Source organism: Hydra viridissima, unplaced genomic scaffold (genome assembly GCF_058129835.1).
Source record: "Hydra viridissima isolate aposymbiotic clone 2 unplaced genomic scaffold, HvirCarnegie_v1 scaffold_13, whole genome shotgun sequence".
NCBI lineage: Eukaryota > Metazoa > Cnidaria > Hydrozoa > Anthoathecata > Hydridae > Hydra > Hydra viridissima.
In genome coordinates, this window is record NW_028324312.1 from 2,137,772 (window position 1) to 2,163,523 (window position 25,752).

At 29.8% G+C, this 25,752-nt stretch overlaps 3 protein-coding genes and 1 pseudogene across 10 annotated transcripts in view; 3 read left to right on the top strand and 1 right to left on the bottom strand.

The window, feature by feature from the left end:
* Positions 1 to 25,752, bottom strand: part of LOC149880014 (uncharacterized) — a 182,187-nt gene that overhangs the window by 41,780 nt on the left and 114,655 nt on the right. The gene's annotated exons all lie outside the window — the stretch shown is intronic.
* Positions 3,343 to 12,289, top strand: LOC149880018 (uncharacterized; annotated as a pseudogene).
* LOC149880019 (uncharacterized) lies at positions 16,151 to 18,740 on the top strand. Its single transcript, XM_090070880.1, has 2 exons — positions 16,151 to 16,249; positions 16,372 to 18,740. The coding sequence occupies exons 1-2, from the start codon at positions 16,202 to 16,204 to the stop codon at positions 18,646 to 18,648; spliced, it is 2,325 nt and encodes a 774-aa protein (XP_089927006.1). The 5' UTR covers positions 16,151 to 16,201; the 3' UTR covers positions 18,649 to 18,740.
* Positions 20,250 to 23,395, top strand: LOC149880020 (uncharacterized). Of its 8 annotated transcripts, none has more exons than XR_016446383.1 (7): positions 20,250 to 21,032; positions 21,603 to 21,674; positions 21,840 to 21,889; positions 22,118 to 22,212; positions 22,471 to 22,554; positions 22,718 to 22,823; positions 23,065 to 23,395. XR_016446383.1 is itself a non-coding variant. In XM_090070814.1 (7 exons), the coding sequence occupies exons 3-7, from the start codon at positions 21,614 to 21,616 to the stop codon at positions 23,161 to 23,163; spliced, it is 393 nt and encodes a 130-aa protein (XP_089926940.1). In that variant the 5' UTR covers positions 20,250 to 21,032; positions 21,278 to 21,325; positions 21,603 to 21,613; the 3' UTR covers positions 23,164 to 23,395. The 8 variants fall into 8 exon arrangements, 6 of the variants coding, with proteins under 6 accessions (XP_089926940.1, XP_089926943.1, XP_089926942.1 ...); XR_016446382.1 differs by having other exon boundaries at positions 22,733 to 22,823; XM_090070814.1 differs by lacking the exon at positions 22,718 to 22,823 and adding an exon at positions 21,278 to 21,325 and having other exon boundaries at positions 21,603 to 21,679; positions 21,840 to 21,888.

Below are 25,752 nucleotides of genomic sequence, written 5' to 3' on the forward strand. Positions count from 1 at the left end.
CAACGATATTGTCGGAACTTTAAATTTGGATTTTAACCTACTTTGCAAAGAACTTCACAGTATCTTCCATCATGCAACATTTATATGTTTCACCGACTAATGCAAATTTCTTCAATGTTAAATTGAAAATGGGAGATCATTGAATCCATTTCACAAAGTCGCTAGACTATCTCGATAGGAGGAGCTTTGCGTGAACGTACCTTCTTTTTCAAATTTCGAAGATGGTTTTCAAAGCAAAAACTGCTGTAACTATCTAAATTGCCATATCGTTTGGCAACTGCTGCCAGATGTACAAGATTGTGCACATTATATACAAGAAACTCAAGTCCATAAAGATCTTTAGCTTGATGAACAAAATGTAAAAGTAATTGATGTGCATTAGTTGCATATTTTCTAACCAACCTCCCCAGCAAACATTAAGCAGACGGACCGACAACGGACAACTGTCAGCACTTATGCCGTGCCGACGTCGGCCGCCCGCTGCGTTGCCGCGTAGGCTTGCACATCGTATTTACATCGGTCCGTTAGCGGAAAGCGGCAGGCGGTTCGGCAGGGGACCGATGGCGGGAAATCGACAACTTGTAAACAACGGTCCGTCTGCGGTAAATCGATGATTAAGCGATAGCGGAATAGCATAGGACCTATAATAAGTTTTCACTAAGATTTTAATGCATTGATATACATAATATTTTTGTACTTTTGTTTGAATAGAACGCACTCGTTAGCAAAATTGTATATATCTTTCAGTGCAATTTTTACTCATAAAAGAATGGCAAATCCTGCCGATGCTTGGAAGGCACATCAAATACCTCTTGACTTTGTGCATAGGTATATAGCCATTCAATACGAATTTATTATACTAAAATTCTCCTTGCACCAAAAAACACTACCCCAACTGTAAATCATTAGGTCATACGTGGGAACGCTTAAGCTCGGTGAACAAAAAGAATAATCAGAAGTTAAAATAAAAATCATTTTAAGATTGCAATTTACAATTACAATATGAATATTAAAGTCACAATAATTTTTTTTATTTAAGGTGGTAACCCTAGAAATAAATGTTGATATTTGATGAAATTTTCAAAAAAATTATTTCTATTATATTTAATTAAGAAATTTATTACCTTTTCAAAAATGTATAACATGAATAATTTTATAATATGATTGTCAACAAATTGATATAATTGTGAATTGGTTGTTGTTACTTTCCCTAGCAACGCCCTAGCAACATGTAAATGCCCTTAAAAATGCAGCAGAAAACTATTTTTTAAACATTTTTATGGCTATACTTTAAAGCTATATAGTGACTATTAGCTATGCTTTTAAACCTAAAACACTTTTTGAAGTTAAAAGGATAGGCATGAAGTGTGTCTGGTGACATGAATTGCTTATCGAATGCTAATTTCTTTTTTGTTTTGAAGTCTATTTATCTAAATTTTTTAATTTTTTAGATTTTAGTTATTAAAAATGATTTCAACTAAACAAAATTTGCAAAGAAAAAAAAAAATACCACCAAAGAATCGCCACATGGTTAACACCAAAGAAAAAAACTTTAACAACAGCAAAACTATAGAGGATCCTATATAAGATAAAAATTCTTGGTGTAAGTGGCAACTTGATCAACTAAATGGTACTAAGTTTCATAAAGATAAAATTAATTTACCAATATGGATCTATTTAAAGCTGAAACCAATTTTTCAAGACTTATCTGATGATAAATTGCTAACCAAATGCCTCCATGGACAAACACAAAATGCAAATGAAGCATTTAACGCAATTATATGGACTCGCTGTCCTAAAAATGTATTCTTATCCAGAAGAACGTTTGAATTGGCAATTAATTCTGCAGTTCTTCATTTCAATGATGGTGGGGAAGGAGTAAAATCTGTTTTGGAAAGTTTTGGAATTAAAGGACAAATAACTTCCAAGAAACTAATGGAGGCTGATAATAAACGTGTTAAACACATGAAGCACAAATCTTCTAATATGGTGTTAAAACAGCGTAAAAAACTAAGAAAAATTAAAAAAGGTACAGTGGATGTTGAGGTTTCAAATGAAAAACAAACTTCATATATACCTGGTGGTTTTTAAGCATTATTTTTGAAATACTTTATTAAAAGTCTCATTTCCCAGATTTAATAATTTTTGAGACATTCCACATTTCAAAACATGGTTTTTTAAAAATGGTATGGATTTATGAACTGAAATTTTCAGGACATTTTTATAAGACATTGATAAATCATTTCTCATAGGATTTTTTAATATAAAGGGCAAATTTCAGATTTATATGAAATTTCGTACTAATTTGAGTGACAAAATAAATAAATTCTGAAATATTTTGTATAACTTTGGAGTTATCGAGGCAAATCAAAAAATCCTATGACAAATGAAAATATTATATATAATAAACATTTCTGCAAAATTTCAAAGCTGTAGAGTTATTATATAGTGAGATGTTATGTTTTCAAATACACCCCATTGTTTGAAGTTTAACTAATTTATTTTTGGATAATCAAGGCAAAAAAATTTTTGAATGATTTTTTTTTTTTAATTTTTTGAAATAGAATCAAGTTTTACTAAAAAATATCAATAAATAGCTTAAACTCAAAAATAAATTATTTCTAGGGTTACCACCTTAAAACAGAATATATAAAATATTTGTATCTATAGATTATCGCTTAACTTGCGTTTAGCGAATGTTTAAAATATAAAATAAATAGTTAATTTTAAATACATCTTTAAGTTTGGTTTATTCTCATTTCAATCGAAAACTAAATATGCTCAGAAAGCCATAATGTGTTGAAAATCGATTTACGTTGCAGTCTGCAGACTTCTAACTTTTACCTGAAAGTAGACAATTATATATAATGAAAATATTGAAACAGTTAAGTTTAGAGCTATTACAACAAAGATAATAAACTTACCTTCTCAGCCCTTAAAAACGTTTTTGTTTAAAATAGTCTGATCATCATTTATTGACAAATAACTCCAGATACTAAGGTTATCGAAATTGAATAAACATAAGTTTTATTTTATTATTTAAGCATAATTTAAAACATAAAAACAACAAAAAGATTGCTTAATTATATTGCTATATTGTCTTAACTAAGGAAACATCTTTAAAAAAAACTATATAAAAATTAAGTCATATTGCGTGCCTTTTTTTAAAAATAAAACTTCATATACAGTAACCTTAAATACTCTACCTGGTATACCGATTCCTACGAATACGCTTGAGGGGCTAATGAACAATAAAAAAAATTGTTATTTCATTAAAAATATTATCTTTAATTTTAGTTTTAAGTTGACAAATAAAATAGTGTTTAAAAATGATATACTTATATGCCAGGTTGGTAATCAAACTGTGAAACCCACAGCAACTTAAGGGCACTGGTGAACCTTTTGCAAACCATAGACCTAAGACACAAGTGTAGAGATAGAACACATCAATAAAAATTCAATTTGATGAACTAAAATATAGTTTCACATTGAACATAGTGTTCACCATACAAACAAAAACATAGCACGATATAATATACCATGAAAATACCTTGAAAAAATATAAAGAAATCCAATTAATTGATTGAAATAAAACGGTTTAGTAAATAAGTATATAATTTTTTCAAACAGAAGACAGACTCCAGAACTAATATTTTGGATTTCTTTCAAAAACAACATTGAAACAAATAACATTAAAATAATAAAATCTATCTTACTTTATTCACTGGTAACATTTAATATCACGATCAATTTAAATTCTCATTAACAATCTTGTATACAAGAGGTTACAGTGAAAGGGAATGAATATGAAAAACATGGAAACAGTAATATTTATTGCACAAATACTTTACTCCAGTGAGTTTAAAAAATAAAATATTTAAAAATATATTAAATATTGTAAAATAAAGATAACAAATTTGTAAATAAAGATAACAAATTTGTAAATAAAGATGTTTATTTTATTTAAAAACGTTATTCATCTTCTGAACTAAAATATGCCTCTTTATTTCATGGCATTGGAAAACTTGATGTAGGGTGTAGGTATCAGTTTTTTCTTGGCTGTTTTGTCCAAAAGTTCATTATTGAAACTTATATAAATTTATATAAATTATGTTATTTACGAAAGCTGGTATATATTAAAAAATACATATAAAATAAATCGCTGGGTATATTTGGACATAATAAAAGATAATTTGAAATCAGATGCTGCTAAACTAAAGTTAGGAAATAATTGGATATTTCAACAGAATCAAGATCCAAAACACACTGCATATGTTGTGAAATCATGGTTGCTCTACAATATTCCAAGACAACTGCATTCTCCTCCCCAATCACAAGACTTTAATCAAATAAAGAATGTGTGGGATTATTTAGACAGACAAGTCAGGAAATATAGAATAACAAATGTTAATATGCTAAAAAATATCTTACTAGAAGAATGGAATAAAATTCTGTCTTCTTATACCAAAATATTAGTGTCATCGGTGAACAAAAGATTAAAAGCTTATGTAAATGCCAATGGATGCTCAACAAAATACTAAAGATTTTTTAACTTTTCGTATTTTTGTTTTTTTTTACAAGTTTTGTTTTGTGTAGGAACCTTTTGTGACATTATAAATTCAAAAATTAAACTTTTTCTGTTTTACAAATAAATATTTTTATTTAGTTAATTATTTTTTATTTCTTGTACGATATATTCTTATTACTTTGATATAAAATTATTTTTTTGCATCTAAAATGGTTTTTATTAAGTGTATTCTCTAAATTGTAAGGTGTACGAAAACTTTTGTGACTGACTGTATATATATATATATACTTTATATTATAAATATATATACTTTATATTATAAATATATATATACTTTATATTATAAAATATATATAAATATATATATATTTTATAATATAAAGTATAGATATAGATTCAATGTAAATTTAAATATATAATTTATATTTTAAGACTATAAAAACTAATTTGATTTTTTTTACATCTTATTTATTTAAAACTTACTGTTTTACTTAGTATATAATTTTATCAGAGTTATAAATATTAAGTAAACTATTGTTAAAAAATAAATGTAATAACAATTTTAAGCATATATTTAAACACTAATAAGTTATAATCACATTCACCAATCTAAGTCTAATTAAAAACAGGCATTTCAATTGAAATGCCTGCTTTTGGTGTTATAACGACAGCTTACCGCTTTCCGAAACCCAACTCTGGATTTGTGTTGGCAAAACTATAATGTATCGCCATGTGTTTACCGAAGTTGGCATGCCGATTTAAAAACGTATCCACAAAGAATCGTTTTGTCGTTTTTCAGCCAACGTCGGTAAGCCAACACAAAATCGAGATATCGGTCCATCATCGTTTAGCCAGCAGCGGCAATCCTCATTAGGCATCACAGAGGGCTAGCAGCGGCATACCGGCGGCGGCTTTACACATCACGGTCCGCTGAAAGCATGTTTGCTGGGTCACATTGACTAATAAAGGCAAAGCTACACTTAAAATTAAAAAATGTTGAAATAAGTCTTTTCGTAAGATACAATTTGACCAGTGTGTAACAAAAATTACCTATACTTATTTACTTTCCATAAATCAGTTTTATCAAGAGAGCATGGTTTTCTGACGAAGTCTTTCGGAACAAATTTTTTTATTTTAAGCAATTTAACACTAATGTCATTCTTGTGAGCTATAGAAATTTTCACTTCTTTTTTGTCAGTACCTCTAATCCAGGTTAGCAACACTTTTCGCATCACACCGAGAGAAGACTGGTAAATATAGTCATGGGGAAAATCCTCAATTATATCAAATGATAATTTCTTTGTTTTATTTATTTTTATAGTTTAATTATTATTATTACTGGCTTTTTTTTTTTTAACAAATATAGATTAAAAAAAAAAAAAGGACACAATTGTATTTGATGAAAAGGAGGTAATATGGAAACTTCGCTATTTTAAAAAGAGAATTTCAAAGTGCTCATACAAAATAGTTGGAAAAGTAAACACAAGCTTTAAAAACCTGTTTCAAATTTTTTTTTTGCAATAGTATGGAGGATTTAATGCAATGTGCAATAATGGTAGATAAAGAATATGATGATAAATCGTATGTGTTATATGTTGAAGAACAACTTGATTAGGCTTTGAAAGAAATGAAACAATCCATTATAAATGTGTTAAAAAGCATAGAATATTGTTTGTATAAAAAAACTTTTTTTTATAAATTAATGTTCTTTAACTTTAAAACAAATGTTTAATGTTTTTTTTTACTTGGTTGTTTTTTTTGTTTTTCATAATATATTGAAATAACTTTTTTTGTTTTAATATTGTATTATATATACATTTTTGCTTAACATTTCTTTTACATTATAATAAAAAAATGGTGCGCATTCTACATTTTCCTAAACACAAAATAACAAAATCAACAAAAAATTACAAAATTTATTTTAAAAATAACGAAATTAAATTTCTTTTTAATCTGGGCATAACTGCTTACGGCCATAAATCTAGATACACGCCTAGATTAATTAGCGCATGACGTCATAGAAAAGCGGATTAAGGGAGCGCTTTCAGTCGATTCATGGATTCAGTTTTTAAATTTGATTCTGACTTAAACGATGAAATGTCGGGTGAATTATTTGATGAATAGCTTGGCAATAGCCAAGTACAAGAACAATTGGATTTAAAGAACTACATTAAAGGAAACTAAGTTAACGAAGAAGAAATAAAAAGTTATAAAGAACCAAAAGCGGGAAGCAGCAAAGAGAAAAGCGACGAAGGTATCGACTTAAAAATCATTCATAGGAAACCTGTAGAAGTTAATGTACAGTATAACTTAATATTTTTAAAAAAGAACATTCCTCATTGTGCAGACTACGAATTAAAGTCAAAAAACATCTTAGCGTATATAGTTAGTACATTAGCTTATATAGTTGGAGTCACATTAGCTTATATAGTTGGAGAAACCAATTAAAGAAAGAAAAGTATTTTAACGCTCAAGAAAACAAGAAGTGTATCATAGAGAGTAGAAAGTTACAGAAATGGAAGAATAGCTTAACAACTGCCAACTTCTTATTTCCTTCAGTATGCTTTACTGAATACAAGTGTTCAAGCACCCCGCGGAACTTTATTATTAGCTGCCGTTGGAGCGGTGAATACTTCGGGATTGAAGGGAAAAAAATGTTCGAATACCACCACGAAGGATGCGGTACGGGAAGCCATTACCATACTATTACGTTGGTGCCATGCCATAATGACGGAACGCTAATACAAAAAATTGGAAGTGTCATTAAGAGATATTTCAAGGTATCCGGCAGTGGAAGATCTTTAAAGTGTGGTTCAATTAGAGGAAAACATATTGATGGTGATAACGACACATTTTTTATAGAGAACCTGGTCAACCTATTTTTATGTGCCCACAATGCGTTTCCCTGTCTCGTAACGGAAATTCCGTCAATGGCAAGCAGTGCGGTAACTCAGAGTGCGGGACATTTCGAGTGGAAAACATTTTAAAAATACCATTGCGTATTGTAGCTACAAATTAAGGTATAGCGGTAGTTTTACCGAACTCTCGAACCGTCATTAAGTATCGTGTATAAAACCGTAAGTTCAAGCTATATTTTTTTGTTTACAATTCAGTACTTTCAAGAAAAAAAAATTGAACTAGTCACTACCGAGATATATTTCGGCATTTGATTCTATTACCGTCATATTAAAAAGTTTAATAAGCATTAATTTCTCATTATGGTAAAGATAATTAGTAAAAATTTTTATTAAACGTTGTACAGTAGAATCTCTCGAATTCGAATTTTAAGGGGAAGCATCTTTCCAATAACAAATATCAATAAGAGAGTTACTCAAAGAAATTGAAAAGAAGCGATGATGGTGAAAAGTTTTAATTCAATTATATATTCAAACACCTCTGTTACTCAGAAGACGACTATAAACAGCATGACTAACGTTGACAATTTTATCACATCTGAACACAGTACCAGTTGTTTTTAAAAATTATTTATAAAACATAAAATTACTTCTACCAGACATATTTATGATGTATTACAAAAGGACAATGATTTACAATCTCATTTCATGGCTTTACCTTACAACTTAACTTCGCATATTGTAAATAAGGGTTTGACGAAGGGTTTTTTTAGTTGATTTACATAGCACATAATTTTAAAATTGAAAACAACAAAAAAATTTTATTTATAAATATTTAAATGAAATTTATAATAATATTGTAACGGATATAACAATTACTTTCATTGCAAATTTAGGCTGAGCATTGATGGCAAAATGTTGCAGAAAAGTTGGAGTCCCCTTATCCGGTAGTATTAATAGAGGGGGTCGAGAGAGAAAAAATTCTCTCCATAAAGTTTACAACTGAAAAAACTTTGCTTGAAGCCAGCGCATCTATCGAAGAAGGTATCGATCGTTTATTCAAGCTTTTTTGATGCTTTAACATCGAATACTAGCCCCATCAATAATAATGTTTTGGCAGATTCTGCAAGATATTTATGGGTTGCAGTACGGTTCGTTGTCTAATGGAGTGGTTGAGCTGCGAACAACTCGCTAAATATGTGTAATTTTTACTTAAATCTGTCTTTTCCTTACCATAATATACATGAAGATTTACAATTTGGTGTTATTTTTATTTATTTCTACAAAAAGTTTTATTGCTGTTGAAGCCGTTTAAAACCCTAGCAATTAACTAACCGTCTAAACACCCTATAAAATATGAAGAACTGTTTTATTTTAGCAATTTTCCAAGATAAACAAAATAGTTTTTCATATATTAGGGATTATTTTGTAACTTCAACAAACTACCCGTTAAATTTACGGATTCACTTGTTACTTTTGAGTAACGTATTGAATCCGTTAAGTTATTGCTCCGTTAAACTAACGGAGAACTCCGTTGTTTTTAATGGGTTTTTTTTTAGAGTGTATTTGCGCTGGAACCATGCAATAGATGGAACATTAACCTGCAAATGGTTTATTAAATTCGAGAACGATTCTAAAACTGTTGCTACCTGAGATTATGAAAGGAGGCTTGTCTGTAACAAAATTACTGTCGCTTGTACAATCTACAGCCATGGGTTGACTTAAATTGTATCTCTCGTCAAAAAAATGATCTGGACGTTGAATAAACGTGTCGTCTTGAACATCAATTATATCTGTGATGTTGTTCATATTTAGAGTAGATGCACCATTTTATTTACAAAAACTAACATGCATTTGCCACATTCTGAATTTATCAAAAGAATTACTTAAATCCCAAATTACATTGGCACCAGCTACACTTATATAAATCTGAAATTTTCAAAAGTAATTTTTAATTTTATAAAGGGAGCTAATTCTCTTGGTGAACTAAAAAATTCATTAAGATGATCAGTTTCAAACTTATCTAAACATGATATGAGAATGGTGTAAGGCACGTTTTTAGATGTTTCGTTCTTAGACAAATTAATTACTAGAGACATGGTAGCAGTGCCTATTGGTATTGCAATTTTTTCAAAGTGAGGAAATATAGTTGGGTACATGGACTAGAATCTTTATTGGAAAGAATATATGAAGTTTTATTTTGACCCCAACTGGCTTTAAGTCTATAAGTATTTGCATATATCACTGGATCTAAAATAACAACTCATGCATTTGGGAAAGTATTTTTGTCATCGTCGAATATAGATCTTTAAAACTCTAATATTTGATTCATATCAGGTTCAATAGTATATAAGATAACAATGGTTTTTTTTTTCCTAAAAAATCTGTAATTTCAAATATTTCAGGACACAATTCAAGAAATGGCACTGTAAATTCTATTCCAGAGTCAAATATTTGAGTATTTGAAGAAAAAGAAGTTCGCATTGTAGTTAGATATTCTGGAACAGTAGTCGCGAATGCATTTTCGGCGTTAATAAGGGTGTTTTTTTATTTTTAAGTAAGGTTGTAGCAACAGACGGATAATTGTTTAAATTAATTGGAGTTGCAGCATTATGTTTTTACTGTACCTAAAGTTCTGTTTAAATACAAGTTCTTTTGTTGAACTGAGTAATTTTTAAAAATCTGGTCTGCTTTAAAATCTATTCCATATTCTATCTATGATGTAATTATTACATGGATTAGCGTTATTAACTGCCTCATTAAACCATACTTTCATTCCTTTGAACAAATGATATATAAAATTTTCAACCAAACTAATTTTAGGAAAACTATCCGAATCGACACTTCCAGTAGCTATACTAAATATTGCTTTTTTTGCTAATGCTTATATTTTTGACAATTTGTTATTTAAAACATAATAAAAGATCTTTAGGTAAAATATAATCCGTAGGTTCAATTTTAAACCCGATTTTTTGCGTATGATCTGTGTTTGTGTCTGGTGTAAACTTTTGTTTATCAGCTGATATAACTAAATCTTGAGGAACTACCTTTTTAAATTCTGGGTAAGTATCAGACAGTGACATTTTGTTACTTTCTGATAACGTTCCTTTTGAAGCTTGAATAAGGTTTTCGTTATCATTTTTAGCTTTTTAGATAACTTAGTGTATAGTTATTGGTTCATTAACTGTATATCTAGTGCTATGACCTCCTCTTTGTTTAAACATTTTAACAATAATTTGATAAAAAATTCAAAAGGTAAATCTTAAACATTTTAATTACAAAAAAATAAAAAATACAAACAAATTTTATTCCTTAGCAGAATCAGATTCGTCTTTTAAATTGGGTATTTGGTTAAATTGTACGTCTCTAAGTGCGTTTTCGTAACCTCGTTCATATAATTCTTTTTTTTTTTTCTGATTTTTTATTAAAGGTTTCTGGCTTTCTTTTCGTCGCTTTTTTTTGAGATAAATTTTGAATGGTCCTTTGCTGTACAATGCATTCACGACAGATTCCATTTATAGCACCTACAGCTTTTTTTAACATTAAACAATTAGAAAAATCGTGATTACCTGTTTCTTTGTTTCCTTTTTTCAATTTTTTTTTGCCTTAAATGACATTTGTTTTACTTCTTCTTCGTCTTCTTGCTCACTTTCAGATTCTGAATTTTGATTCATGGGACGTTTTTTAGCCAGTTCCTTTTTCCAATTTCTCTTTTTTGAAAGTTGGCAATTTGGTTAAGTTTTTCTTCCGTGTTTTGTTCTAATTGTTGTTGCATGAATTCGGCATCTTTTTTAGTAGTAAATTGGTTCAAGCTATCGGCCAAATTTTGCAATCCTGATCTTAAATAATTATTTTGTTTGTCAAAGCTTTTGTGAACTCTATTAACCCCTTTCTGCATACTGTATCATATATGATACAGTTTATAAATTGTGTATCTCTTGATGAGTGCGCTGAGATTTTCAACGGGAAATGGGATTATTTTAAGCTTACTATATTTAGGTGAGTGTGGCCACCGCACTTAGATTGTTTTTGCAACTTTTACTTCAAATTTTATTCTTTGTGATTCCTTGTGTTATCAAAATGGCATCCAGCAGCAAATCAACTAATTCTTGTAAGTACATCGTTTTGTTGAGCAAGATTCCTTTTAATCATAAACTCAAACAAATTTCTAAAGTTTCTTATACATATTGGTAGTCCTCTTGTGAATTTTTTTACTTATTTTTATGAACTCCATAACTCTTTTTTTAACTGTATCAGAAAAATACATTATGCATCTAAGGAAAAAAATTTGTAATTTTATATTTTTGTTTTTTTTTTATAACTTTTCGAGTAAAATCATTGTATTGTTTCTTCTAATCTTCAGGAACCAATCCAACTCCTTTCTATGGGAGAAAGCCTTCTGATATCCACAGGGTGCAGGTGCCTGTCTTGATCAAATTTATTGATGACAACCCAGATCTACAATCCTCATATGGAGATTCCAGCAATTAGGAAGATGTAACTGATTGTGAACTATTTTTGCCAATTTCTTCTTCCAGTGAGGATGTTGACAGCAGTAATGAAAGTGATTACAGTAATAACAATCGGCTCCTTTCATTCTTGAGAAGAACAAATTGTGGCGCTTGTCAAAAATACTGTGCAACAGTCGTGCCATCTAGCAATAAGGTTGATACAAATGGAAAAAAGCCTGCGAAGAACTCTTAGTCATTGTGAAAAGCTTAAAACCTTCAAAATAAACAAGAAGATCACAAATTTTAAGCTAACTACGAACAAAAAATGGACAAGTAATTGGATTGTCTTGGTTCAGAACTGTCATACTTTTAAGGTCTTTTTCCAAAAGAACTTTTTCAAGAGATTGCATTTCAGACAACGATGCAAACCAATCCTAAAAAACTAGTTACTGTAAAAGAGGAAGGCATAATTAGTTTAGTTGCATGCGTTTTGTACATGTCCACTGTCAAACTCCCTTGCACAAGAGATTATTGGTCCTCTTCGATTGGAATTTCTCATGTTGCAAATGTAATGCCCGTCAACCGCTTTGAAAAATTGATAGGCATTATTCATTTTGCTGACAACAGCGCTGCTGACAAAGACGATAAACTTTTCAAGATCCGCCCTCTTATAAACAAAATAAATGAACAGCTGAACATTATTCAAATTGAAGAAAGTTAGGCGGTTGATGAGCAGATTGTTCCTTTCAAAGGGAGACATTCAACCAAACAATACAACCCTAAAAAACCGCAGAAATGGGGATTTAAAGTTTTTGTTCTGAGTGGTGTCTCTGGCTTCAGCTATAATTCTAAAGTTTACTATGGAGGTGACAAAATTTGTCTTGAGAATGAACCAGACTTCGGGCTAAGTAGTAACGTTGTTATGCGTCTTGCCTGATTCTTGCCAGATGACGTCAATCATAAATTGTATGTTGACAATTGGTTCAACAGTATTGGTTTGAATGTTAAAATGTTCAAGAGGGGAATTCAAATGGTTGGAACTGCACGTATGAACCGTGTTGGAAATTCCCCAGTCTTATCAGATAAGGAAAAGAAGTAAAGGGGTCGCGGAACATTTACCGAACGAACATTACAGAACATGTCGCCAAGGTTGACGGAGTTGATGTATCCTCGTTTGATAACAAAGTTGTAACCTTGCATTTCCTTCCAGGGAACTTTCACTATCTACAACAACCACATGGGCGGAGTTGACTTGCTTAATTCCCTACTTGAATATTACAGGAACAAGATTCGTTCGAAAAATTGGTATTATCGGATCTTTTTCCACGTATGGATATATCCATAATCAATGCCTGGATTCTGTGGCAGAAGCGTAATCTGTCAACTCCATTTGTCAGATTCAAATTGGCGGTATCAGATTTAATGTTTAAGTACAAGGTGTCACTAACACGAAAAGCCGGTCGTCCATCACTTGCTGACATCACGCCTCGTGTCGGTTCAAAAATTGCCATTCCCCATGAAGCGATTTGGTTTGATCAAGTTGAACATTGGCCCACATTGAACGAAAAGCGTGCTAGTTGCAAATATGACAAGTGCCCCGCATTGACATACACTGCGACCATTTTCTATAGGCGCATGTGGATTATGTCTTGAAAATGTACTTAACTTTACTTTTATAGTATATTTCAATAAATTATAAATAAAGTCTCAAAAAATAATGAAAATTATCAAAAAATAATATCAAATTTGAAAGGAAGACAATCAAATGAATTAAAGTCAAAAGATAGCTGACTATTTTCTATAGACGCAATTCACATTTTTTAACAAAACTATCAAAAAAAAATACTTTTATCACATTTTTAGTTCTCGATTGGACCTCTTTTGCGCTCAATAGCTTGATAAATTCGTTTTGGCATACTTCCCACCAAGTTTTTTTGGCTCCATATCCTCCCAGCATTCTGATACCGCTACTTTTGGCTCTGCCACAGAGTTATATTGCTTCTAGTCAGCATAGATACGTCTTACAATGATTCCCCAGATGTTTTCAACAGGAATCAAATCTGGACTGCGAGCAGGCCACCACATTTGCTCAATTTATTTAGCTTCAAACCAAGCATTAGTCTCGTTACTAGTGTGAATGCTGGCGTTGTTCATGTTGAAAAACAAACTTTTTGTGTCGATTTTTGTTTTTAAATGGAATCAAACATAATTATAGCACATCAATGTATTCAGAACTTTTCATTTTGCAAGATGTAAATGATCCACCACCGAAATTCCTTGTCGAAAAATATTTAGGTTCTCTCCTCAAATCACGCCAGTAGCCACTAAAACCATCAGGCCCATCAAGATTAAACTTTTTCTTGTCCGAAAAAATCACCTGGTATTGAAAACAAAAATGTTCAGCTATTTAGACATCTTACGTACCGTAATATGGGGTGAATAGAAACAGTGGGGTGAGTAGAAACAAAACTTCATTTTTATATATATAGTAATTTATATCCTACATAACTATGGTCAAATAGTGGCAACTATTTTTTTTTTAAGTTGGTACACTTTAGGCTAAAAGGGAAATAATGGTTTGTTTGGGTGGCAGCACTGGTTCCTATTTGTTTGCCTTCTTGAATGTTGCACGTGATTCGTGCTGTTTTTTCATCTACTTTGAACTTTCCAGGTAAGTCAGAATGTGTACTGTTCATAGAAGTAAATAGTTGTTCAAAACATAGATTAACTATCCATATAAACTAGCAAAAAAGCAACCCGTAATACGGGTTATGGTCGGTCTGTTAATTTATAGTGGCTGTTTTCCACAATTAAAAGTTGCAAAACCATAACTATTACCCTTTTAGAAAAACACCTTCAAATTAAAAAATATGCGGAGGTAAAATAATTTACCAATTATTTAACATTTGAGTAATTTACAACTGAAATAGGTCATATCAGTGTAAGGCAGAACCATTTTCCTCGACATTATTAAGTTCAAAACAATACGTTTTTAGTTACTGACACAAAATAATATTACTTCTTCATGCTTTAAATTGACGACAAAAGTAAACTTTAATAAGATTAATATAAAGCGAACGTAAATTTTACATGAATTAATAATTCTTAGGCATCCCCTTGATACATATTTCTTTAACAAAGGAAATTGTCTTTAAAACGTTAAATGCACACAACTAATTAAATTTATTCAAAATATCTGACCATTTAACTATTGCTATTTATGGCACTAATCTGATCATTTTTATATATGGCCTCTTTGTTTCAATAATTTTTAGTAAACGGTTATTTGCTACCATTTATTAAAAATTCCTTTTGTTACTCGAAATTTAATTCTCTTTAATAATTTGACACTAATAAAGGACCTCCCCTTCCCCGTTTTTCCCTTAATGGTGGTAAGGAGAATAGATTTATCTTTATTAAGAGTTATAAAGTTTTTGATGAAGACCTTCTACCAGAATAATAAAATGTAAAACAATGATTTACATGTATAACAACTTTTTCTTTTTAATATATATAACAATTTTTTCTTTCCTCAAAAGTGTTGAAAAGGCAAACTAAGACAATTAATTAGTTTAACACCTTATAAAATTTAAGTAACTCGATATTTGACAAATGCGCAAAACTACAATTATAACCCCAAGATCCCCAAAGTTACGCACAACAAATAATTAGGAGTAAAATAGAGAAGATTTTTAAAAATTGAACTAATTGCATATATTTATATCATTTTAACTGAAAAAAATTTACAATAAAAGGTAATCAAGTTTTTTTTTATAAATCATAAATGCGTCAATCGTAAATCTTAAAGAAAAAAAAAAGGAATTATAATACCATAACAAAAAAAAAAAAAAAAAAAAAAAAAAAACCAAAAAAAAACAAAAAAAAAAAACACCACATAAAAACCGAAAATCGATTTACCTATTTATAGTAACCTATTTTGACATGGCAGTTAATATAAACATTTATCGAAATTTAACTATATAATCTATTTCGAAGTACAAAAGGATTAACATAGCTAATATATATATATATATATATATATATATATATATATATATATATATATATATATATATATATATGTATGTATATATATATAATTTCCTGTTTCAGTCTACACAAAACCAATTATTAAATGGCATGACTACAAGGTAATAAAAAATGTTATATTAACTATAGTTTTATATTTATGTTTACATATATTGTATTAAGCATAGTTTTGAAAGTAAGTAATTACTTTTGACATACATAAGTTGTAAAAAATAATTTAATTAAAAGTTATTTAGTCTAATCTATTTTACATATACTGCACTAGTGTTGAAAGTGAAGTTGCTTTACAAGCTAATGAAGAAAATAAATTTGGCAGCATGATAACTGGTTTTATGAAATGTGGAATGGTCTCTGAAGCAGAGAAAGTGTGTATTTACATTTCATTCTTAGTTGTTGTATAAGTTGCATTTAAATTCATTTTTTATGCTCTTGAGACTGAAAAAGAATATTATTAGTGTTTCCATTATCATTGTTGTTTGTTTTACAGATGTTCAAGGAGTGGAAATCTTTAAAGAGTCGAGTTCAGAAAAATCCAGAAAAAGGATGTCGCAATAAAGTTAAATGTCCTATTTGCAATAAACTTGTCATAGATCTCCCAAGACATCTGCGGTCTTCAAAACATAAAATGAAAAAAGAGGATGCTCGTCAAGCAAAAGGTGTTTTTGACTTGAGAAAAACTCGTGTTGATTCAATAAAATCAGCAACAACAAAAACTGTTAAGTATATTTGTCCCATGTGCAAAGCTGTGGTCAAAAGAATTCATGACCACCTTTACAAGTCTCCACATCATTTGAAAAATAATCCTGAAAAATATAGAGAAATGCTTCAACTTAAAGAAGTATTTGGAGATGAGATAAAAATAACAATACCATTTAAGCGTGTGGAAAAACATAGATTTGCGGAATATGAAGGTAGAAGCATTGGAACTGTATGCATTCAGAACGATGATCTTAACATGAAACCATCTACATCTAATTGTTTTGAAGAACAGGTGGAAAAGGTTCTTTCTTGCAAAGATAACCCTGACCCTAGTTTTAAAGATTGTCTTGATATATTTTGTCTTTATTTAAAAAGCCGTTCAGGTGGAAATAAGGACTCCAAATCTGCAGGAAATGAGGTGGCTCAAGTAAGGAGAATGATGGAGGTCTTGTCTCCGAATGGGGATCCATGCTATACCAAGTTTTTTGACCTGCAGCGTTTGCAAACACTTTGGTTTTCTCATGCTCAAAATATGATGTATGAACCCGGAACAAAGAGATCGTATCTGTTATCGCTCAGTCATTTTATGGATTTTTTAATTCGTTCTAAACTAACCCCTAATGTAGCCAATGTTGTTCCCGTACCTCACTTAGAGGCAGACGTAATGCATGTGTGTCGGAACGAAATTTCGAAATGGCGACAGTCACTAAGAGTTGAGGAAGACGAGAGACAGTTTGAAGTTTTAGTTCAAAACAGTGAAAAAATGATCCCTAAAGAATATTTCAAGGCTATATTAGATAGCAAGTTTAATAGTAGTGTTGCCAAAAAAATCAGAGAAATATATTGCGAATATTCCTCTAAACCTAGTGAGTTTTTATTAACACGCACTTTGTATACAAATGCTAGAGATTGCATTTTTTTAAAATTAATATGTGACAATATTTCCAGATCAGGAGCTATTGCTAATATGACATTGGAAGAGTATGTTAAAGGATCCTTTACTCCAACTGGTATGTATGTAGTATTAGTAAGAAAACACAAGACATACAAAAAGTATGGGCCTTGCCAAATCATAATTAATTCAGAATTAAAATTTTTGTGTGATTCATTTTATCAAATTATAAGAAATGGTGTCCCTGGACGAAAATCGGAGAATATGTTTATCTCATGGTCAGGCTGCAGTTTAGAACCCGGTGCAGTCTCAACCCAGTTAAATTCTTACTTCACTAAATGTTTACCAGACGACGTTATCATTGGTAATGTTAGTGCCACTTTAATTCGGAAGAGCTTGTTAACTTTTTTTTATGATAACTATCCTGACATTAAAGAAGAACTTGCAACATTAATGAAGCACAAACAAAGTACCGGTGAGAAATGGTACTATTTAAACCAAACAAAAAAAGGAGTCTCAGCCACTTCAGAATTGGTTTCAGCAGCAATATTTGGCAATAAAACACAAAACAATGAAATTGATTTCCTCAATGAAAGTTCCACCGAAAAAAATTTACACTTAAATAAAGCTGATAAAAGGAAAGGAATGTCCGATGATGATCTTTTTATCGATAATGACAGTCTCGATGATGGGGATAATGAATATCACGAAACAAGTGATGATCCCATCAATTCTTGTAAAAAAAAGTCTTGGACACTATCTGAAGTAGAGGAATTGAAAAATTTATTTCAAACAGAAGGTATTACGTCGTGGAGTCAATCGCGTATTCGAGAAGTAATATCTCGAAACGAAATTTTAAAGAGACGTAATGCAAAGCAAGTTTACGATAAATTGCATCATTTACAAAAAATGACATCAAGAGAGCATGCTCAGAAAGAAGACAAAAATGAGCCTGTAGCTAAGAGAAAAGTTGTCTTTCCAATTGAACATACAAAAATAATCAAGAGATTATTTTCCAATGAAATTGGTGGTAAAAAACTGATAACAGAAGAAAATATTGTTCTTAGAATTAACAAAGACGAAAAGGCTAAAGAAATGCTAAGTGATTTTACAATACCGCAATTAGTTGCGAAAGTTCGGTATGAAAAAACAAGAAGCAGAATAAAGAAATAGAAAGAGGGACATCCAATCTGTGACAAATATAAACTATAAAGATGTCAACTTGTAACATATTGTAGATATAAAAAATTATGGTTTTAATAAAATGTATTTTTTGATATATTTCTAGATGCATAGGTTAGATTTCAAATTCCATTGTGGTTCCATAAATCAGGTCATATATAAACTGCACCCGTCTCCAAAACAATGTGCTCGATGATTTAGCTAAGCAATCAATCACCCTCGTAAACCTTATTTTAAAAATTTGAAAGTCTATTAAAGCTTTCATGAATAATTGAAATATATACTCAGAAATCGAAAACCAAAAACTTCAAAATAATTTTTTTTATCGTAAAAAAAGCAAACATTTAGCATAAAGTCTTTTCCTAAGAAAGGGATTGCCACAATACGGCCTGCGGACAGATCCGCATTGCAATATTAATTGGTTCCGCGGACCCTTGTGGTAAAAACGCTATCCTAAGAGATTATGAGATACAGAAAATTCGTCTTTGTAAATGAACAGAATGAACATTGCAACAACTCCCTGACACTTTAAATATTCGATGTAAATGTACGCCTTTAATGTTAGTGCGTTAAGAAAATTTGTCCTTAATTTAAACCAAGCATGTCAAACTGGCGGCTCCTTACCTAGCTTTTATAGTTAAAAAATAAGCCTAATAAAACTAACAAGCGATTGTATTACAATCTTTTGTAAAAATTATAAAAATTAATTAGTATTCAGTGTGAGGCCCCTTATACTAGTATTATTTTTAACTACCCCCTTCACCGAAATGGCTTTGACATGCCTGATTTAAACCTAAACAGTTACGGAAATTAGTTTAATATCGGAGCTCTCATGGCATTTTATCCTACAAATCAGTTAAGTTGAAAATCTAATCCGTTTCTGGAGCTCGATTTAATTTTAGCTTCAAATCAATAAAAAGTATATTTGAATTAACAGAGTCATTTTATTCTTTTCTCGGTATTGCAACGGCTCTAAAATCGGTAACGCCACCGAGTCAACAAACATGGTCATAAAAACTTTTAAAAATCATTTTTTGATTTGAAGTAAAATATTTTCTTGGATTTCATATAAAACTGAGATCATCACGCTAAAAAAATTTTCTTTGCAGTAGCGAAAAAAAAAGTCAATTTTTTATACGAGAAAAGTTCTCAATTCACAAATCTGAAGAAAACTTATCTGCGCGATTTTCTTTAACGAGCTTTTTAAAAAACTATCTAATGATGGTGATGCTGACCAAATTCGACAGAGGGGATAATGATACAATAACAGGTGATGAGACACAAAGATAGGAATATTACATATCCGAAAGTGATTTTCAAGATAAGAATCATCACCAGTTAAAGTTTTAAGATGCCTTAAAACTTTAACTGGTGATGATTGATTCGGTAATGTTGCTTTGAGTACACAAAAATAGTTAATAAAGAGAAAATATGGACTTCTAAGTTTTGATAACATTTATTTCGGATGAAATATGGGTCATTTATATATAAAAGAGCCCAATTCAGACTAGACATTTCAGTCCGGCATCAAAAAACGGAAATAACACAAGCTTAAAAAAAGGTTGCAAAACCGAACGGAGATCTACATGGTGATGATGATGATGATGATGATGATGATGATGATGATGATGATGATGATGATGATGATGATGATGATGATGATGATGATGATGATGATGATGAGCATGGTGATCTACGGTATTGCAACAAAAATGTTCGTTATTGAGGTTTTTAATTTCGGTATTGCAACTAGATTCGTTTTTGCAACTATGAGGGTCGTTTTTGCAACTTCGATGTTCGCTTTTGTTACACCAACATGGGAATATTCGTTATTGCAACATTTAGCGGCACCCGTGAAACTATTTCGCTTGTTGTCCGCCATTAAACTTTCACTTAACCCTTTCATGCGCTCAGTTGTTGTATAACAACAAATTAAGCTAAGCTTCCCCAATTCAAATGGTGCATTCTAACCATATTGAAAACAATATTGTTTTATAAATGAGACTTGAAAAAGGCTGTAGAAAAAGTCTAATTTAACATTTCATAGTACCACTGTCATTTTGTAGATGATTTTTTATGAGTTTATAAGAAGGAAGTTATACATTTTCTTTTCGTGGTAGTCTTTAAGAATATTATAAAAAGCAAAAAAAAAATATCTATGATTTAATTTTTTACATATCTGATACTCGTTGATCTTTGAATATTTGTTTAACTGTGTTTATGGTTTAAAAGAATCAAGCTATGTTAATGTTATAATTGTTGTGGTGACGCTTCCTCCTGTGGAACAATATGTCCACTCTGTAAGAAAACAATTGACATCAATTGTCATGGAAGTGTGATTGGGAATGGATATGTTATTTGCAAGTTATGTGCAGGTACATATTTATTTTTATTTTTTTAAAAGTCATCTAAACCTTACTAATTTAATAGGCTTGAAAAAAAGTTTGCAATAAAGCACTATGTAAAGTAACATAAAAATGAATTACTAGTTTACTAATCCAATTTTAAGTTATTTATATTGTTGTATCAACATATTTCTTTTTAACGCCTTTTAGCCTTTTTATGTTATTGTTTTGCAATTCTACTCATACTAATTTTTAAATTTAAATTATTTGTAAAGGTTGTTCTCAATCTTCCACTGTTGAAAAGGATATTATTGTTGGAAGAGGTATATGCTTTTGTTAAGTTTGATATCTACATACTAATAAGATGAATTTTTTAAGATTATTATGTTTTCAAATCATGTTTCACAAAATGATAGATTAATACATTTAGATCTATTTATAAAAGTTTCTACATACATGATGTATAAACATTTATAAATAGATCTAAAATAGAATAATAACTTTCTAACATTTATATGTGTAACATTAGTGTATATAAATAAAATTTATTAACCCTGTATTGATGCGCTTTAATATAACAGGGGCATTTTTTTGTATAAGCTTTTCAAAAAATGACAACAGAAAAAATAAACGAAATTGCTGCATCCCAACTTCTCAAGTCAATATTTTCTGGTACTGTAAGTTTAAATTTAAATTTTCATAACTTTTTATTTATTTATATTAATCAAAAATGTATCAGTTATGTGTGATTTTAGTTTTCTAACCAATATGTTTTAGTTAATGAACTTAGTATCTTAGTTAATGCATTCTTTATGTATATTATAAATGTCATTTTAGGTCTATAGTTACAGACATGATTATTTCCAAGCTGGAGGACAAAAAAAAAAGTATGCTTGCAATAAAGTAAATATATAGGTTTTTTCCTTGAAGTAGAAGCATGTAAAGTATATTTTACATATATGCTACTCTACTTCAGCATATTCAAATACTGTATATTAGTTTAATTGAATCTAAAGTGTTTTCTTTTCTAAAGTTGTAATATGCACTTTAGTTTCTAACCAATAACTATTTTTTTTAAATATTATAAATAATATTTTTTATCCACCCATCCATAGAAAGTTTATGTGATCAAGAAATAATTGATTTAATGAGTGGCGATCAACAACATGATTTGTATATTTCACTTGCTAAATCTTTCAACTCTGTTAAGGTAAGCAGCTAAAAGAATAACTTTATATTGTTGTGTAAACAAGTTTTTTTTATGCCACATACATTCAAATAAATATACTAAGTATAAAGTTCAAAAAATAAATTTCTACTGAGTTTAGTTTTAAATTTTTCTTACTCAAAGCACTTTTATTTAGGTTTTATACTTCTGTATTTTCATAGTTTTTTTTATTAGTAAACATATCTCAAAACAATAAATATATTTTCCATGAGCCATACATAAGGCAACATTTTTTTTTAGGATAGCGATTATTTTTTTAAAGTTCTTGTCCTGGAAGCAATAATTTACCTTTTTGCTAAGGTTGAGCAAATATCAAGAATAAAAGTATGTTTTTATTTCTAGAATTTGGTAACTCCATTGTATATTGTATTTTTTTACATTAAATCAATGACATCATCAGATTTTAAGTTGGCTGTCTAATACTTTAGTAACTTGCTTTTCTCTTGTTTTTTTGTTGCTAATGTTTTATCTTTGTTTTACCTGTTAGACAATTGTTTTATAGTCGAAATGTGATGGATGAAAATGAGGAGACCAAAATAGGAAATATATTGACAGGTTTTATGAGAGTTGGCAAACTTTCTGAGGCTGAAAAGGTTAAAGTATTTTTAATGTATTAAAAGTTATAGAAATATATAATGATAAAAATAATATGAATAATGATAATGCTAACAATAGTAACAACATTAATAATAATGATAACAATAACAATGACAAAATTAATTCTGAGCTAATATTTAATATCTCATAGTTATTAGTTTTATAAAATTATTTTTTAATTGGAATTTTATCAATCTTTCTTAGATTTGAATATTCTTAATGCTATTTTCTTTTTAGATATTCAAAGAGTGGAAAACTAAAAAAAAAAAATCAAGAAAAACACCTCAAATGAATATAACAGCTCAAGTTCACAAAGTTCACATAGGTTGCCAGTAAAGTGTCCACTTCCAGGATGTAATGATAGCATAATTGATTTACCAAGACATGCACGTTTATCTTAGCATGGACTTTCAAAGGAAGAGGCCAAAAAGTTAAGAGAAAAATTCGATTTGAGAAAAGAAAGAGCTAAAGTTTCAAGTCAATATTCCAGAACAATTAAAAAATACAAATGTCCTATTTGTAATGTTATTACTAAAAGAATACACGATCATTTATACAGATCTCCTCATTATTTTTTATTTTAATACTTCGTCATTTTGAAGCACAACCAAAGCAACTAAAATTAAACAGTTTTAAGCTCATCAACTTTATTTTTCAACTTATAAAGCGTAGGAAATTGATCATTAAAAACCAAAAAAAAGTTGATATCGTGTTTTAAAAGGCTATAGTGAATAATAAATATCCCGTAAAAATTCAAGTTTCTAAAATTTATAAGGAATCAAGTTTTGAAATAACTCGAAATTAAATGAAACGTATGCTTCATTTTTTTGGTACGCAAAGATTGTAAGTTCTTTAAAGAAAAGTTTTAAATACCTTTTCTATTATATTATTTTCTATTACTTAGTAACTTATATTATGCCGGAAAATGCAGAAAAGTCGAATACAACTAATAGTCATAAGTTGTTATCCGAAGGGAATTTTTCAAAGCGTTTACTCGATTTCTGAAAAACAAAAAGTAAAACCACTTTTTATTTTTTAGAAATCGACTAAATTTACTATACAACTAACGCAGAAATCATAAATTGAAGCTTTTTTGAGTTAATGGATACTTTTTAGTTTTTTGAGCGTGTACACAATTTCACACATTTGCAAGCGTACGCGCCTAAAGCCGGAATCTTTGATGCGAATAAGAATAAAACTTATTTATAATTTTTTAGATTTAGACACAAAAATGATAATATTTTAGAAAGGTTAACATTTTTGTATTTAATTATCAAACTTTATTTAGTTATTTCAGCATTTAGGATAAATTGCGCAACCCCATACGACTTTTTAAAAAGACACTTGTAAGGGTCAAGGCAGTGGTTATTAATCACAAATGAAAAATACATTTCAAAAATAAATAAATGTTTAATTTAATCCTAAAGTTTTTTTAAAAACATATAAAACCTTTTTGGAATTATTCGTTTGTAATTTAACACAAAATTGTTCTGTAATGCAACGACCATCATGTTCTGTAACGCCACATTACCTGCTTTAATGGTTATTTTCACAACAAAAAAGTAAATAAATATGAAAAAACATATTGTTTTAATGCATATTGGTTGCTAAAGATTCAAACACCTTATACAAAAAATAAAAAATCCTCAAAAAAATTTTCTCAAATATGCACTCGAATATAACACTTTTAAACTCTTTCTTCAACTCACCGTTCACTCAGGTAATACAGTTGTACCTTAAAAATTTTCTTAAAATAAAACTGTGATAATTATTAAATATCCAAATATAAGAAAGGTGATTTTCTTCAATTATAGGGTGATGTAGCCATAAACGTATTGAAAATCATGTAGAATAAGGACTTTTTACATCACCTTCTGTTTAGCCGGAGTACTGATAAGTTCGGTAAAGCAACTTTTTTAAAACTTTAGCCTAAGTATCAAGATGAATAACTTTTCAAATAATGTTTTTATTACATGATCTGAGAATTAGAAACTAAAACTTTCTTTTAAAAAGCATTTTGCCAAAAATTTCCGCTTTCAAACCTTAGAACCACGTCATTATAATCCACCGCATAAAGGTTGCATTAGCGAACCCGAAATCACCATACTGATGATGATGATGATGATGATGATGATGATGATGATGATGATGATGATGATGATGATGATGATGATGATGATGATGATGATGATGATAATGATGACTTTTCTGGCTATTAACTTTCGCCCATTGATAGCTTTATTTACAGACATTTACATTTAAAAAAGGATTTCTTTAATATCGATGGTCAAGAGCGCAAAGGGAATACGTCCGACATTTAATGGTTTTCAGTTATTGTGCGCATTTCATTCAGTAACAGATAAGGATCATATGGTACAAATATTAAGCTTCAACAGTCGAGCAACCGGAAGATATTTAACAAAACAAATAGGTAACATGTCCATATCAACGTTATATAATGAGCATAAAAGTAATATGTCCAATGTATCTTTTCTGCACCGGATTTTTTTCACTTCTTCATGTGCATAAATGTAATATGTCCGATATGTCTTTTGTGCGCAAGAAATTACAAACGAACACGTGCATTAATTACCGTGCACTGTGGCAAAATATCCGATATCCTTTTGTTCACAAGAAATTCATAATGAACACGCGCTTTCATTATGGTGCAGTATGGTTGTATGTCACGTTTTCGCGGCAAACATGCCGTTGGTATTGACATATGATATTCTATTCCGTACAAATAAGCGTTTCCGCGTTCATTTATATATCTATTATTTATATGAAATTAATAATAAAGAACTTTTAAATGAATTGAAATGATAAAATAATTACGATTTAATTATTTGAAAATGAAGTCAATAGACTGTAGCTGTTTTGACGGTTTTTCGAGAATTTGTCTGTTATATTAAGTGCTCTTTGAGA